The following is a 13669-nucleotide window of genomic DNA, read 5'->3' on the forward strand; positions in this document are numbered from 1 at the left end:
TATTTACATAGGTTGGAGTGATGATAAATTTTGATTATAATATGAGGTCCATTGGAAGTCGGCTCTTGATTCTGGTGGGAAATGTGGACTTCCTTCCGAGAGAGTAATGGATGGGACCTGGAACATTTTCTAGGTTGTTATAGAACTTCTTAGCTTGTGAATGAATAAACTGTTTGATTGTGTCAATACCAGTTTCTCTGTGTAGTTGGCTGTTACGGACAAACCAAGGAGAATTGAGTGAAATTCGTAGGACTTTATTTTGAAATGACTGGATGTGTTTAATTTCACTTATTGCAGCGCCTCCCCAGACAGGACAGGCATAAAGCAGTAGAGGTCGTAATAGAGATGTGTAAAGTAGCATGCAATTTTGTAGCTTTAGAGATGATTTCTTGTTGAGGAGTTACATAAATTTAAAACATTTACTGGATAAAACGAAGTGGTCGTCCTAATTGGTTACCAACGAGCAGGATTCAATGGATGTGATTGCAAAGATGTCGGTAAGTCCTTTATGTGGCTCAAGAGAATGGAATGGAATGGAATTTACGTTAGGGGGCACTATGACCCAGCACTGCGACTTTCTGCCATCTATTGCGCTAATCCTCAAGCTAGGCGCATTTCCAAACCCACACCGAATAGCTGCACTAAGTTCCCTGCGTACCCAGGTTTCGAACAAGCCATCCCACTTGTGCCTAGTCCCCTCCGTGCGTCGCCAGCCGGCTTTCGGGAAATGCTATGGAATGATGACGAGATGGAGAAATGGTGACGGAATGATATAGATGCCTAATATGGGGAAACGGGAGAACCTCGAGGAAACCCATAATTGCGACCTTGTCCGCCACAAGTGTCATTATGGATATTACAATGAAAAATCCCAGACCTGACCGGGACACGAACCCAGAACCCGGACCACCTGTATGACAAACTGAAGGTCTGACCACTCAGCCACCGCAAGGGACGAATGGTATTAATACTGCAAATTGCAGCATTTATGGGCTACAGGTATTGCAATAAAATTATTCACGGAAGAGGCGAGCTTACTGCAACTGGATCATGACGTGTTTGCATATTGACCAATACGTCCTTCGGCATGTTTCATTCAGTGACGAATGCCTATTCTTTTTATATGGGTATTAGAGTCCTGCAAAACCGGTTGAAAACCGAAGGAACTTACATAGCGCTACTGAACGCCTGGCTTTATAGGCAGTATGCGAATTACATCTGCTTGCGTACTGCCTCAGTATTCGGTTTAACGTGTATTCGAGTTGATCCGATCTCTCTGTGGGTGGACGGCTCTGGCGTATAAAATGAAGATCACAGTGAACCATCCAGATATTATAGCTGCGGATCATCAAGAGGAACAAACAGCATGCAGCGTGAAACTACAGACGTTGTAAAGCGTAAATTGCAGAAAAAAACTTTCGGTATCCACAAATTACCAAGGTTGTAATTTTTGCTTACACTAGAAAACTGAATTATAATATTACAATAATGACACACTTAAAAAACAGTAAACTCGATCAATAGTAAAACTAAAACAAAAATAACTTTATATCTTCTGAAACCTACTACAACCAATGCTTTTAGTATGTTTACTATGACTAGAGTCATAAACGTAATATAGGTTTTCCATTCATTTAAGTGAACCTTATCGCCCCGTACAATCTGCAGGGTTATTTCACTTCTACCCTGTATATGAATAGTTACTGTTTTGGAGGAAGGCATTTAGAGTTAATAATTATTTAATTTTATGTTTTGTGATTAATTGTAATTCTATTTTGGATTTATTTACTTATTATATCTCACATTATACATTACGTCTATTTCCTTCGATGTCACTGTGTCCATTGTTCATTTATTTGTTACTAGTAAAATTACTGCAAGTTCGAAATACAAAAATAAATGTATTAAAGTGTCAAATTATTTGTATTCCTATTTGAAGCAAACATATTTTTGTAATTAAACAAAATAAATATCCTTCAATATTATTACTCTGTTTGTATAGCCTACTGAGTAAATGTTAAAAAGTTATTGTATGATGAAATGTACCTGGTGTTATTTGGAGATCGTATTTTCTTCCTTCTTACCATTTTTTCTGTGTGAGATTTGTGTTCTAAATAATTCGCGATCTTACATGAACTTATGTAATATCGATCATTGGGTTATACAAATCGAACAAGATTCAGTCAATATGTGACGAGAAAGAGTTACGACGTAATCAAATGATGAAGTTATGACGTACACTGTTTAACACTGGTATAGAAAAACGCCAGCTATATAGCGTTTATTGGTAAAAAAATATATACATGGCTTGTGCACGTCTTGTTCTGAGAAAAACTATAACATTGTTTAACATATCTATAAGCAACTTTCATTAGTAAGACACTAAAAGTTCAAAATATAAACTATACTTATAAAGTTACTGCATGTTCAGAATAATAAAGAAAATATATGTGTTATTGTGTCGAATGAACTGTAAGAATACTTGCAAACAATTTTTTTCAATAAGACAACGTAAATTTCCTTGTTACTCCGGTTGTGTACTCGAAAAACGTTAGTTTCATGTAAATCCGCCTGATGTTCTGTCTACTCTGCAATACATCAGGCGTAACCGCTCGACAACCGAGTTATTCGGTCCGATGTTCATCGTAGCCGGTTGAGCTCCGACCGATCGAATCTAAACCGGTTGTGTGTGCAGTTTTGCAGGTCTCTAATGGGTATGCCGATACACAAAATATACGATATTGGCCCAAATGAAACAAAATATGTAGGCCTATGCGTGAATCCAATAACTCTAGCAATGGTATAGTGTAAAATAGTAGGTGATGTGATTGTTGGACCATACGTTTTTTATGAAATGTGGAGCAGTGCACATTTGGCGAATTGTTGGACAGCGTTATAATGGACTTTCTATATGATTTACCATTAATAAACGGATGAGAATACGGTTTTAGCTGTAGTTTTAAGACAGGGAATTTCTGTGTGTGTGCGTCCGTGCGTGCGTGCGTGTGTACGAAGAGTGACAGAGGAATTTGCGATTGAGTGAGACCTTGCACTATATTCAGCCAAATAGAACACACCCTGAACATTTGCGGTAATGAATTTATTGTGAAGTTGCACTGAGAACAGTAACCTTCACATGAAAACCTGGTCGTGTTTACCTTAGAGTAATGTGATGTACTGATATAATAATGTTCTGTACGGTATTTCTTGGTAGAATGTGATTTGTAAGAGAATATGGAATAAATGACTAATGAAATAATACATTGCATACATTTTATCGTTTAACACTCGTGGAAGTAGAGTGGAAGCGGCAGTATACAGCGCAACTGCTCACACGCGGCCCTCATTGAGCGCTCGATTATGAGTCAAGAACACGCGAGAGAAACCGTAGAACGGACACTTTTCTTACAGTTTGAAATTATGAAAGTGATAAAAATACTTACGTTTTCAAAGACGATACTGAAAGTGTGGAAAGATGATATATGCATTGTACTTGTGTTTTGTGAATTCTTGTAATGTGATAAATTATTCAGGCTGATAATATAACTTTTGGTTCGTTAGTTGTTTTCTTTGGGGGAAAAATGATATACTGGGTGTTCATTTCAAAGTGTGTCATGACGTCACTGTTGTTGGGTCACCGATTTGAAGCGAGTTTCAGCTTATATGTTAGAGAAGTTCCTATTATTTAAGGCGTTCTTCAATCTGAACTTGAGAACGTGTACGGTATAACTTGAACGTCGTAGCAACAGATGGCGGTCTGTACGGTCTGTGTGCTACCATAACCTCTTTCGAACTGTGTTTTGCGCCGGCAAGTCGTACGCAGGGTATTTGTTATCATCCGTTGCGTACGGTAACATTCCACAACACAAATCAAATGCTCCGTGTCCATGTTGACCGTCGAAGTTAAAGTCAACAAATACGTAAGTAATCGTCTTAACCCTCTCCCCATATCCCGACAGTACGTATTTGCAAACAGTTCACATTCCTGCTACTACCGGCGTTACCGTACTTATCGGTACGTACTCTTCAGAATGAACGCCGTACTTGCTAGGCAACTTCTCTACCTCATAGGTTATACACCTCTTCGGAAGTGTAGGAAGATTGAATTCTCTAGGCTCATCGGCTAGCCACATGACGGCATACAGCGAGCCATGACACACTTTGAACTGAACACCCAGTATACATTAGTAATAATACCTGTGTTCATTCAGTATATTTACTAAGATAGTTTCTTATTTTGTAAAATAATGGTGTATCGCGTGGTAATCCTGTACCCGTAGGCCTAAATGTTTTTTAACTCATGGCGGGTACTTGATTGTTCGTCATTCACCATATGAAGCAAGTTGTATAGACCAATTTACCGACAGTGTCGTTGCCCAAGGTGCGCAGTAGGAGGCTGACCTGCGCTACACCCGAGATGAGATAAGATGATTGTGGAGATTGTTTTTTAATGTCGTAATACACTTAAACCAAAAGTAAGAATAAATAAATCCTAATACCCAAGAAAAATAATAAATAATTTAATGACAAGGGCAAAAATCCCTTCCAAGCTAAATATATCAACTTATCATAACGAAAACGCGGTATTGTACCAAATATACTGTTTCTTATTATTTTTGTTGAATTTAATTTTTAAGTTAAAAAGCTTAAGTTTACGGAGCTTCCGTAGAAAACCTCTGTGTTACTTGGACCACGGGTTTACCCAACACAAGTTATAAATCCGGGGTACATGGGGGATCGAATCCGGGGCCACAGAATAATAAGTACAGCTGTCTTCGTGGTGGGAAACGGTTGAAGGAATGGAAGTGTAGAAATTCTGATTACCAAAATAATTACAATTTTATTTTGAGAATAAAATTGCTGAAAACTTAATTTGTCGCTTATCAATCATTAGCTCGCTTTAGGACACAAAATTAAGATGTATTACTGCCCGACTTAATATAATGATTTGTTTGCTCTCTCAAAAATGGGGCTTACACAGTGGGTTGAGGTAAATCTGCACATTACTACTAAGCAGTGTGATGGGAGTTCTAAAGCTTATGAAAGTGATTAAACTTTTTAGAATGTGTATTGGCTCATGTTACCGCTTACGTAGGCCTACCTACATAAAAAATCAGTAACATGGAAGTGGAATTAAGACATTATTTCCAAAAAGTTACACAAACGGCACGTATTGCTGTTGACTTTCTAGGTGGCTCATTATTTTTACGTTTGGGAAGCAACTCTCCCTACCTAAAGTTGCTGCAGCAGACAGGCTAATTACCCGACCTCGGCCATGAAAGATAACTATAGGCACCGTGCATGTGTGTCAAAATCGTACTGGTGGCGCCGCGCAGTGTCTCAATTCCTAATTAACTACAGGCTCGCAGTCATTCACTAGTCATGTGTGATATAGAAATTACATGCGGCTTTCTGCCGATAAAAAGTTGTAATATTAGTAAGAATGAGTTCATTGATTCTTAGTGTTCTGCCCAAGGGCAGGTCTTTCACTGCAAACCCAGCAATATCCAGTCTTTAATTATTTTATAGACTCAGTGGAAAGTTCAGTACTGCTAGAGGAGTGTAAAAATGTAACTACAAAGTTCCTGAAATATCAGTGAAGTTGTTTGGCATTTAAATCAGATTTCAGACCATTGAATGAGGGTGAACAGTCATATTACGAAAACATTGATATACTTATATTTGATGTCATGATGTGTGTAATATTTGTGTGTATAATGTCTCTATAAATTACGTATTTTAATGTGATTTAATTCTAAAAGTAGTCTTCATTATACTTCCTGAATAATGGGCGACTGCAAATTCTCTAAAACACAACACATATGAACAATATCATCAACATACTATCTCTGATTGAGGTTCTGGCTGATATGTACATCTATTATCAGGCTGTACATCTCACTTGACGATATGTGTCAGAGGAAGAACAATTGTTTGTATGCATATGAAGTCTGACTAGTGTAATTTGTAGCTAGTCGGCGATATATGCAATGGAAGGGAAAAGGAACTGGCCACTCTACCCCATGATATTCTGGGCTAGTTGCCTCATAGGTGATGTCTTGTTGGCATCACTTATGAGGTTCGGACTTCTCTTTGGACAGTTGAATAAACAACAAGATCAACATGCGGAAGCGGAATTGATAGTTTGTGTAAAATGTTATACTGTGTGTTTTAATTCGCTGAATGCACCTTTCAACATGAATTCGAACACTGGCAACGCTGTAAGTAGTTTCGACTTCTTCAGCTGTTAATTTACCACCGTGCAGATACGGTGGAGTAACAACAATGATCCCTTTATCGGAGAGGTTTGTTATTATTCCGAGAAAACCTGACTTCATCACCACCTTCTAATAAAGTCAATAATCCGCAATCAGTTGTTATGAATGTGTCACTCGATCTGCCTCGGTAGCATTTAGATTTGAAAGCCACCATCTGATCCACATTGGGTGGCTGTTCCACTTCTGAAAAATTAATTGTCGCTATACATTTTTCAATATTGCAGGCATTGTTTCCTGAATACTTTCTCTGCTAGGCCAAAACCCAAAATTACAGTAACCATTGTGGATGTCAACAACATTAAAGTGGCGGTAAAAATACATTATAATTATAATTGTACGATTAACTCCGAACATCACCCTCATAGCAGAATACGATAATCCAGTTTTCATTTTAATTGGAAAATATGAGCAGACGATTTTCTTTACTAATCCTACTCTTGGACAGAATTTTTCGAAAGCTTTCGATGTGAAGTTCACTAATAAAAATGGAAAAAATAATATGTATGGTCTACATCTTGGGGCGTTTCGACTATCTATGGTAGCTATTTTTGGGTTAAATCATATAATTGGAAATATTTCTTATTATGATTCTACGGGTAAGATTGTGTTTCAATTGGTAGCAATTTTAACAATATATTCGAAACCACAAATGTCACTTCCACCAGTCCAAGTCACCAGACTTGGTAGTTCTGTCTCATATTTTATTGTAGAATAATTTCGGAAACCTTGCATTTCATTAAACATATCATCTGTTCCTGAACGCTTGTCATAACATTTCTTACGTGACTTCAGTTCGGCATGTAATGGAGTAGACAATTCACACAATTCAAATGTGAAAGGAAAAACAAAATCACTAAGAATGGTTTCATTTACTTCTGCCAGTATGGCTACTTCATTTTTCGAAATAACACTTGTTGAGCATTCGCCTTCCATAAAACTTAAATTTTTATCTTTTCTTCTTCTTTATGCGTCTCTTTCGTACCTTTCCGGAGCTAGTTGAGATGAGGCAGTCTTTTTCTTGTAATCTTTTATAAAAATACTGGGAACGATATGCTAGTTTTGGGGGTGTTCTGATCTCGTTCCCAATAAAATGAATATCGCAAATTCTTGATGCAGGTGCTGGTTTCCAAGGTGAACCATTAGCACTTGAAATCAAGAATTAAATATCGATATGATTACATTTAAAAATAGGTATATTATTATTTATTGTTGCTAATATTATACATAATATATATGTAAAGAACTCAGTAATTATGTACTTTTTGAAATTTAAATGATAAATTCCTGTCGTTGATAACTTAATGGTTATTTATAAACATAATACTATATACATTCTATTTTTATATCAGGTCTAGTATATAATAATATGATTATAAGCAGTGTAGTCTTATTTACTTTCGTCTGCGTACTGCATGGATCCACAATTAGCGTCTTTGCGCTTCAGTTTTCTGTTTTGGGAATGAATAAAAACAATATCGGTTGGTGTGTTCCTATAAGCATTACTACACTCAAGAACACAGCAATTTGCGTTACCTTTCCGCTTTTTAGGATCATCCATATTTCTAATCATTTAACCTGAGATGTTAAGTAAATTCATACGCTTCAAGCACAACTCTAACGCTGCTGTCCCGCAGTTGGTAACGACAGTCGCCACCAGAGGAGCTTGCACGGTGCCTATACCCCGTGACACAATGACGCAGTGGTGATGTACTATCGGGTGACTTGAGCGACTATTTTAACATCATCGCTGCGCCTCTGGTTCAGGTACTAGCGCGCTGGTCTTTCATCCAGGTGGCCCGAGTTCAATCCCCGGCCAGATCGCGATAGAATTTGTGATGAAAAAACGTACATGTTACAAAGGGTCTACCTCCGGGTATTATCATTTCTCTCTATCATTCCAACAACACTCTCCACCTTCTCATTTCATCTATCATCTGAAAATAATATTATAGGCTAAGTAGAGCGGTTTGAAGTCGCAGGGGGGGAGTAAGGGTGAAATAGGAAGAGCTGGATTTTTGGTCGTCTGAGTATGCGATTTGGCAGTGTGACCCATATGTCAGCATCGGATTCACGAATATCATCTAGGTCACGTGTCGGACTTAGCCAATCATCGATGTGTAGGCCACACAAAGGCCAAAGCAAGCCCTAATGCAAGAAACCGTCCCTGATTCGATCCTCGAAATGCCTAGCCGAAGTCTATAGACCTATTTACTTTTACAGTATGTTTTCTCTATGTTCTTACTATTGATATTTTACATTTACATCCAAGAGATACATCAGCCCAGACCAGTGGTCGGCAGGTTGTATGTACGTTTGTGACGTCGGAGCAAGGCCAGTCTAGATGAGAATCTGAAGACGAGCACAGAAATCGCTCAGCGGATTGCTATAGGTTACAGTTATAAACAGGTAGTTCTGGATAATTGTTTATGATTTTATTTATAGTGGTAATTTGTCTATATATTGAAGAGAGTAAACGATTTGGCGGAGAAAATACTAGTGAAAGACCATTAACGTATAGAACCATTGTTATCACTATCAGTGTGTGAACACTTATTTATATTTATAGAGTATGGAGGTATTGACAATTTGTTTAATTTGCTGTAAGGTACACCAGCATGTAAAAAATGTATAATTGAAAGCATCATTATTCAGAATGCCGTACCAATGATGAAATACAAGCTATTAAGTGTATTGCAATTACTACAGTAATTTCATTTTGTGCCCATACGAATTCTACTTCAATATGTAACAATTTTGACGAATTGAAATATTTATCTTAATTTTCCATGCTATCACTACTGTCGGGAATGCGTATACGTATCATAAGCACGAAATCAGGTGTATATGACGTCATTGCAGAGTTCGATTGAAGCTTATAAACTATTCTTCACCACACAGAGCTTTACAGCTTGATTCAGGGATTTTGGCCCTTGCAAAAAGTAAGTAGACAGACTAAGAGCGAGTTACACATTACTGCTGGCGGGCTGGGTCACACAGGTCACACGGCACAGTCACAACACCTAACACTTCAATCGAGCTGTAAATGCCGACGTTCTTAAAAGAGAGCATGATTGCTCTGTGGAATGACATCACAGAGCACTGATCCTGCCGATCACTAAATCCGAACAGTATGTAAGTCAGTCAGTTGGTTTTGTCGGTCTGTTTGTCGCTCCGCTATATCTGAGTTTATCGGTGCAGGTATTCAGTCAAGCACCAAATATTAAGTCTGTCAATGCAGTCGGTGGACTGATAATCCGGTCATTTGATCATTTCTGTCAGTGGTTAGTCGATCGTCTCAATCGGTCTGCCTATTGGCACAGTTCGGTCTGTCTGTCGATCAAGTATTCAATGCAATCGTTTTGTTGATAGGTCGGTGGGTTGATTGATAACTCCATTTGATACTTCGATTCATCAGTCCAGATCGTCTGCCAATTGATCAATCTGGTCCGGCCTGTCTGTCTGTTCTTCAGTCCAGTCCTTAAATGAATTTCTCGACCAATTCAGTCGTCAGGTTGAACACTCTGGTCGGTTGGTTAATCTAGTCGGTCTGTGAGTTGGTTCACCCAATCGGTCAGTTGATCAATCAAATAGGTTGATAATTGGTCAATTGATTTTTCGGTAAGTCGGTATCTTAATCCAGTTGGTCGGTCGGTCCATTGGTGGGTCGATTGATCAAACTTATATCACCCGATCAGTTGTGTGGTCACTAACATCGACTAGTCTAGTCAATCGGTAGGTAAATCTGGTCGGTTGGCCAACCTAGTCGGCCTGCCAATTGGTCAATCCAGCTTGTCGGCCAGTCAATTCAACCGATCTTTCGGTTGGTGAATCTAGTCGGTCAATTGGGCAGATCATTCGGTTGGTCGATCTAGTAGGTCGTTCTGTAAATTCAGTCGATCTTTCGGTTGGTCAATTCAGCCGATCGATCAATTTAGCCGATTATTCGGTTGGTCAATCCAGTCGATCGTTCGGTTGATCAGTCCAATCCAACAAATCGATCTATCGATCAATCCAGTTATTGATTAGTCGGTTTAGCAAGTATTTGAGATGATTGATTACTCAGTAGATCAGAAAACGAATCGTCAGTTACTCAGTCTACTTTGTCACATGATTGGATGACCAATTCAGTTTGTCGATGGACCCAGTTTGTTTGTCAATCCAGTTAGTCTGTAAGTCTATCAGTCCACTAGATATGTAAAATTATTAGATAAATAGATCAATTAATCCCTTACTTCGGTCGGTCTGTCGGATAATCAGATCGATTTGTTAACACAGTCAATGATGTCGGTCAGTCAGCCTCTCTGTTTCGTCGTTATGTTGGCGTGCGACTTAGTTAAACCACTCAGTTAATAAGTCGACTGTTGATATAACTTGCACAGTAAATCAATGATATAACCAGCTAACTGGTCAATGATTATTCAATCCTTCAAATAAATTTTCAACTCTAAACTTTTATAACGAATTTTCTTTTTAACTCTCGTAAATTGAATTTATAGATCTATTATTGCAAATTTCTACATAATCTAATAGCGTTTAAATTGACATGGTAGATTTGCAATTTTTTTCAAATGTAGATAGATATAAAAATGCATTGCAATTCCTTAAGTTTTCTACTCCTTCACACCCTCCATTTCTTTTAAAATAGATTCTAAACTCCTGTTCTTTGTCTCTGGTAACATAATAAATACAAACACTGCTCCTATGAAAGAAAATGCAGCGAAGAACCAGAAGGTACCATGAACGTACAAGAGATTGACTAATGTTGAGTAAAATTTGAGAGCGATGAATGACAGAATCCACAATAATGTACTAGTCAACCCCATGGCGAATCCTCTGGCTTCAGGGCGGAATATTTCTGACATAACTACAAAATACATGTTGCAAGGACCAGCCACAACAAAGAAGCAGTAAAATGATATGGATACTATGGGTAGTACTCCAAACTCTGACACGTCCGTGCCCAGATGCCTCATGTACAAGTACACTCCTAGAATACAGAGACAGATGCCTTGTAGGGTGTATGTGCTGATGAGTAGTACTCTTCTTCCCAGTTTGTCAGAAAAGAAGAAGCAAAAGAACGAGCCGATTATACCTGCAACACACACAATGAAGGAAGAAATTTCTGGAGTGAGGAGGCCACCTGTCTCTTCAAATATGACTGCACAATAGCCGTATACAGGATTTATCCCGCAAAATTGTTGACAAACTGCTAACACTATACCTATTAACAAGGCTTTCCTCGTACCACGAACAGACAAAAGTTCTTTTACTGTTACTTTCTGTACCTTGGCTGAATTTTCAGCCATAACTGCTCTCAACTTCGCCATTTCTTCTTCAGCAACCTGCGAATCACCTCCACGCATCCATAAATAAGATTCAAAAGCCTTATTGTCATCCCCTTTTCCAAGCAGGAACATTGGTGACTCTGGCAGCCATAGATATGTCAGTATGAAGAGCACAGGAAGGGAAATATTGAAGATGGCAGTATTGCGAATCGATAAGTAGGATCCCACAACGTATATAATAAGAAAGCCAGTGTCCAGACCTAATCCTCTCAAAACTCCTAAAGCTCCCCTTATAGAGTCCTCAGAAACTTCTCCTATGTATAAAGTAATGAATATGTTCATTCCAGATAGCCCAAGTCCCATAATAAACCTTCCGATGCAGAGCAGCGTTGCAGAGTTCCCAAAAATTACTAGTAACCATCCGATGACGTTTGGTACCGCGCTCATATATCCGGCCGTTTTCCGTCCCATGTGTTGATTGATGTAGCTGAAGAGTGGAGTTGATAACAAGGCCCCGAGATAAGGTAGAGAACCTATCCATGATTCCTGATCGTTACTGAGTGCTCCGAATAGTTCTTTATTTGATCGTAGAATAGGAAGACTTGGAGAAGGCCATCCCAATACAATTCCATGAGCAACGTTCATGATGTTCACTGCAACACAATAAGACAGAGTTTTAATCTTTATTCTAGATGTGTATGTGAATACAAAATATGAAACTATCTGGAGAGTAAGTGCAAGGGAATGATATTGCTGTATTTGCAATATTACACGTAGCGGCAAAAACGCATACACGTATTCGAATTCACCCCCCTATACTGAGTCGTCTGCCTCATCGAAATATAGCATTATATCGACGATGTTCAGGTAAAAGGGCTTATCCCACAAAATATTTTTTTTCCAAAAAACGGCTATAATTAAATTTTAGCACATTATTATTAGCTACTTTATATGAGGGGGGTCAAAAGCAAAGGGTTACAAGCGACATTTCTAAGAACATGAATTAGGGGGCATCCAGGGCAAGCAAAATCATCTAAAATTATATTGGCAAAGCGATATATTATCTTTTAACCATATCACACGCTAAAACTAAAATAAAAAAATTCACGAAATTTACGAAAGCTTAAGTACTTTCAACAATATTTTCTCAAAAATAACTTAAGTGCACTTATACCCCTTTGCTTCTCACCCCCCCTCCCATGTGAGATAATGTAAAGATAAATGTCAAACACATATTTTCTCGTTTTGTAATTAAATTTTAACTAATTAAACTAATTACAGAAAAAAAGTCACATTAAAAAATGGAGGTTAAGCCCTTTTACCTCATCATCGATATGCACTCGCTTCACAGAAATTTACAGACAGATTTCAGACGTAGTCTCTCATCGTTGTTACGTAATGTTTCATCTCCTTTAATCATTTAAGATTGTTATCATTACTCTGACCTTATACACTGCAACATTGTTCTACATAATCTTTTTTAGAATATTTGCGATTGTATTGCAAAAAAAAATAGCGTGAAATTTGAGATATGTATAAGGTGTTCAAACAAACAAGAATTTTTCAGAGGGCATAGGGGACGTTTTATTGCAATAAGCACTCAGAAGCGAAATTTCTACATTTTTACGTACTTTTAAAACATAATGATATAAAACTAGGTTTGGGGTAGTTTAGATCCTAATATTTATAATTAGAACTTATGTCACATAGAAATATAATGCATTATATAAATGTTTCCCCACGTTCCGTACAATGGGATACCACTACAAAAAGTGTCTGTCGAACAGTTCAGAGTAAAGGCTTCTATATTAATTAATGGGTCATTCCATTGTTATAGGTGTGACGAAATACAGGTTCTTTAGCACATATAAATTACATAATTACAACAATTGTTACATATAAATTAGTTTAGAACTTTACCAGATTACCGCAGGGTACCGTGTAATTCTATACCAGTAGTGGTCTTTATACCATTTCATCTTGAAAAGATTCAGCATTAGTACATTTAGGAGGAAGATGAGGAAAATATTATTGAATCAGACTTGACTTTTGACCCGTTATTATAACGCCCTTTGTTGTCTTTTGGAGACTCACCTGCAGTACGTA

At 37.9% G+C, this 13669-nt stretch overlaps 1 protein-coding gene across 1 annotated transcript; it reads right to left on the bottom strand.

Annotated features, from left to right (window-relative positions):
• Window positions 1–7575: 7575 nt before the first annotated feature.
• Window positions 7576–12210, bottom strand: LOC138706029 (facilitated trehalose transporter Tret1-like). Its single transcript, XM_069834923.1, has one exon. It carries the CDS (start codon window positions 12206–12208, stop codon window positions 10889–10891), a length of 1320 nt encoding a protein of 439 aa, XP_069691024.1. The 5' UTR covers window positions 12209–12210; the 3' UTR covers window positions 7576–10888.
• Between the last annotated feature and the right edge of the window lie 1459 nt (window positions 12211–13669).

This window comes from Periplaneta americana, chromosome 9, assembly GCF_040183065.1.
Source record: "Periplaneta americana isolate PAMFEO1 chromosome 9, P.americana_PAMFEO1_priV1, whole genome shotgun sequence".
Taxonomy (NCBI): Eukaryota; Metazoa; Arthropoda; class Insecta; order Blattodea; family Blattidae; genus Periplaneta; species Periplaneta americana.

Excerpts from the sequence above, each read along its gene's own strand:
- LOC138706029 (XM_069834923.1), bottom strand. The coding sequence starts at position 12,208 with ATGAACGTTGCTCATGGAATTGTATTGGGATGGCCTTCTCCAAGTCTT.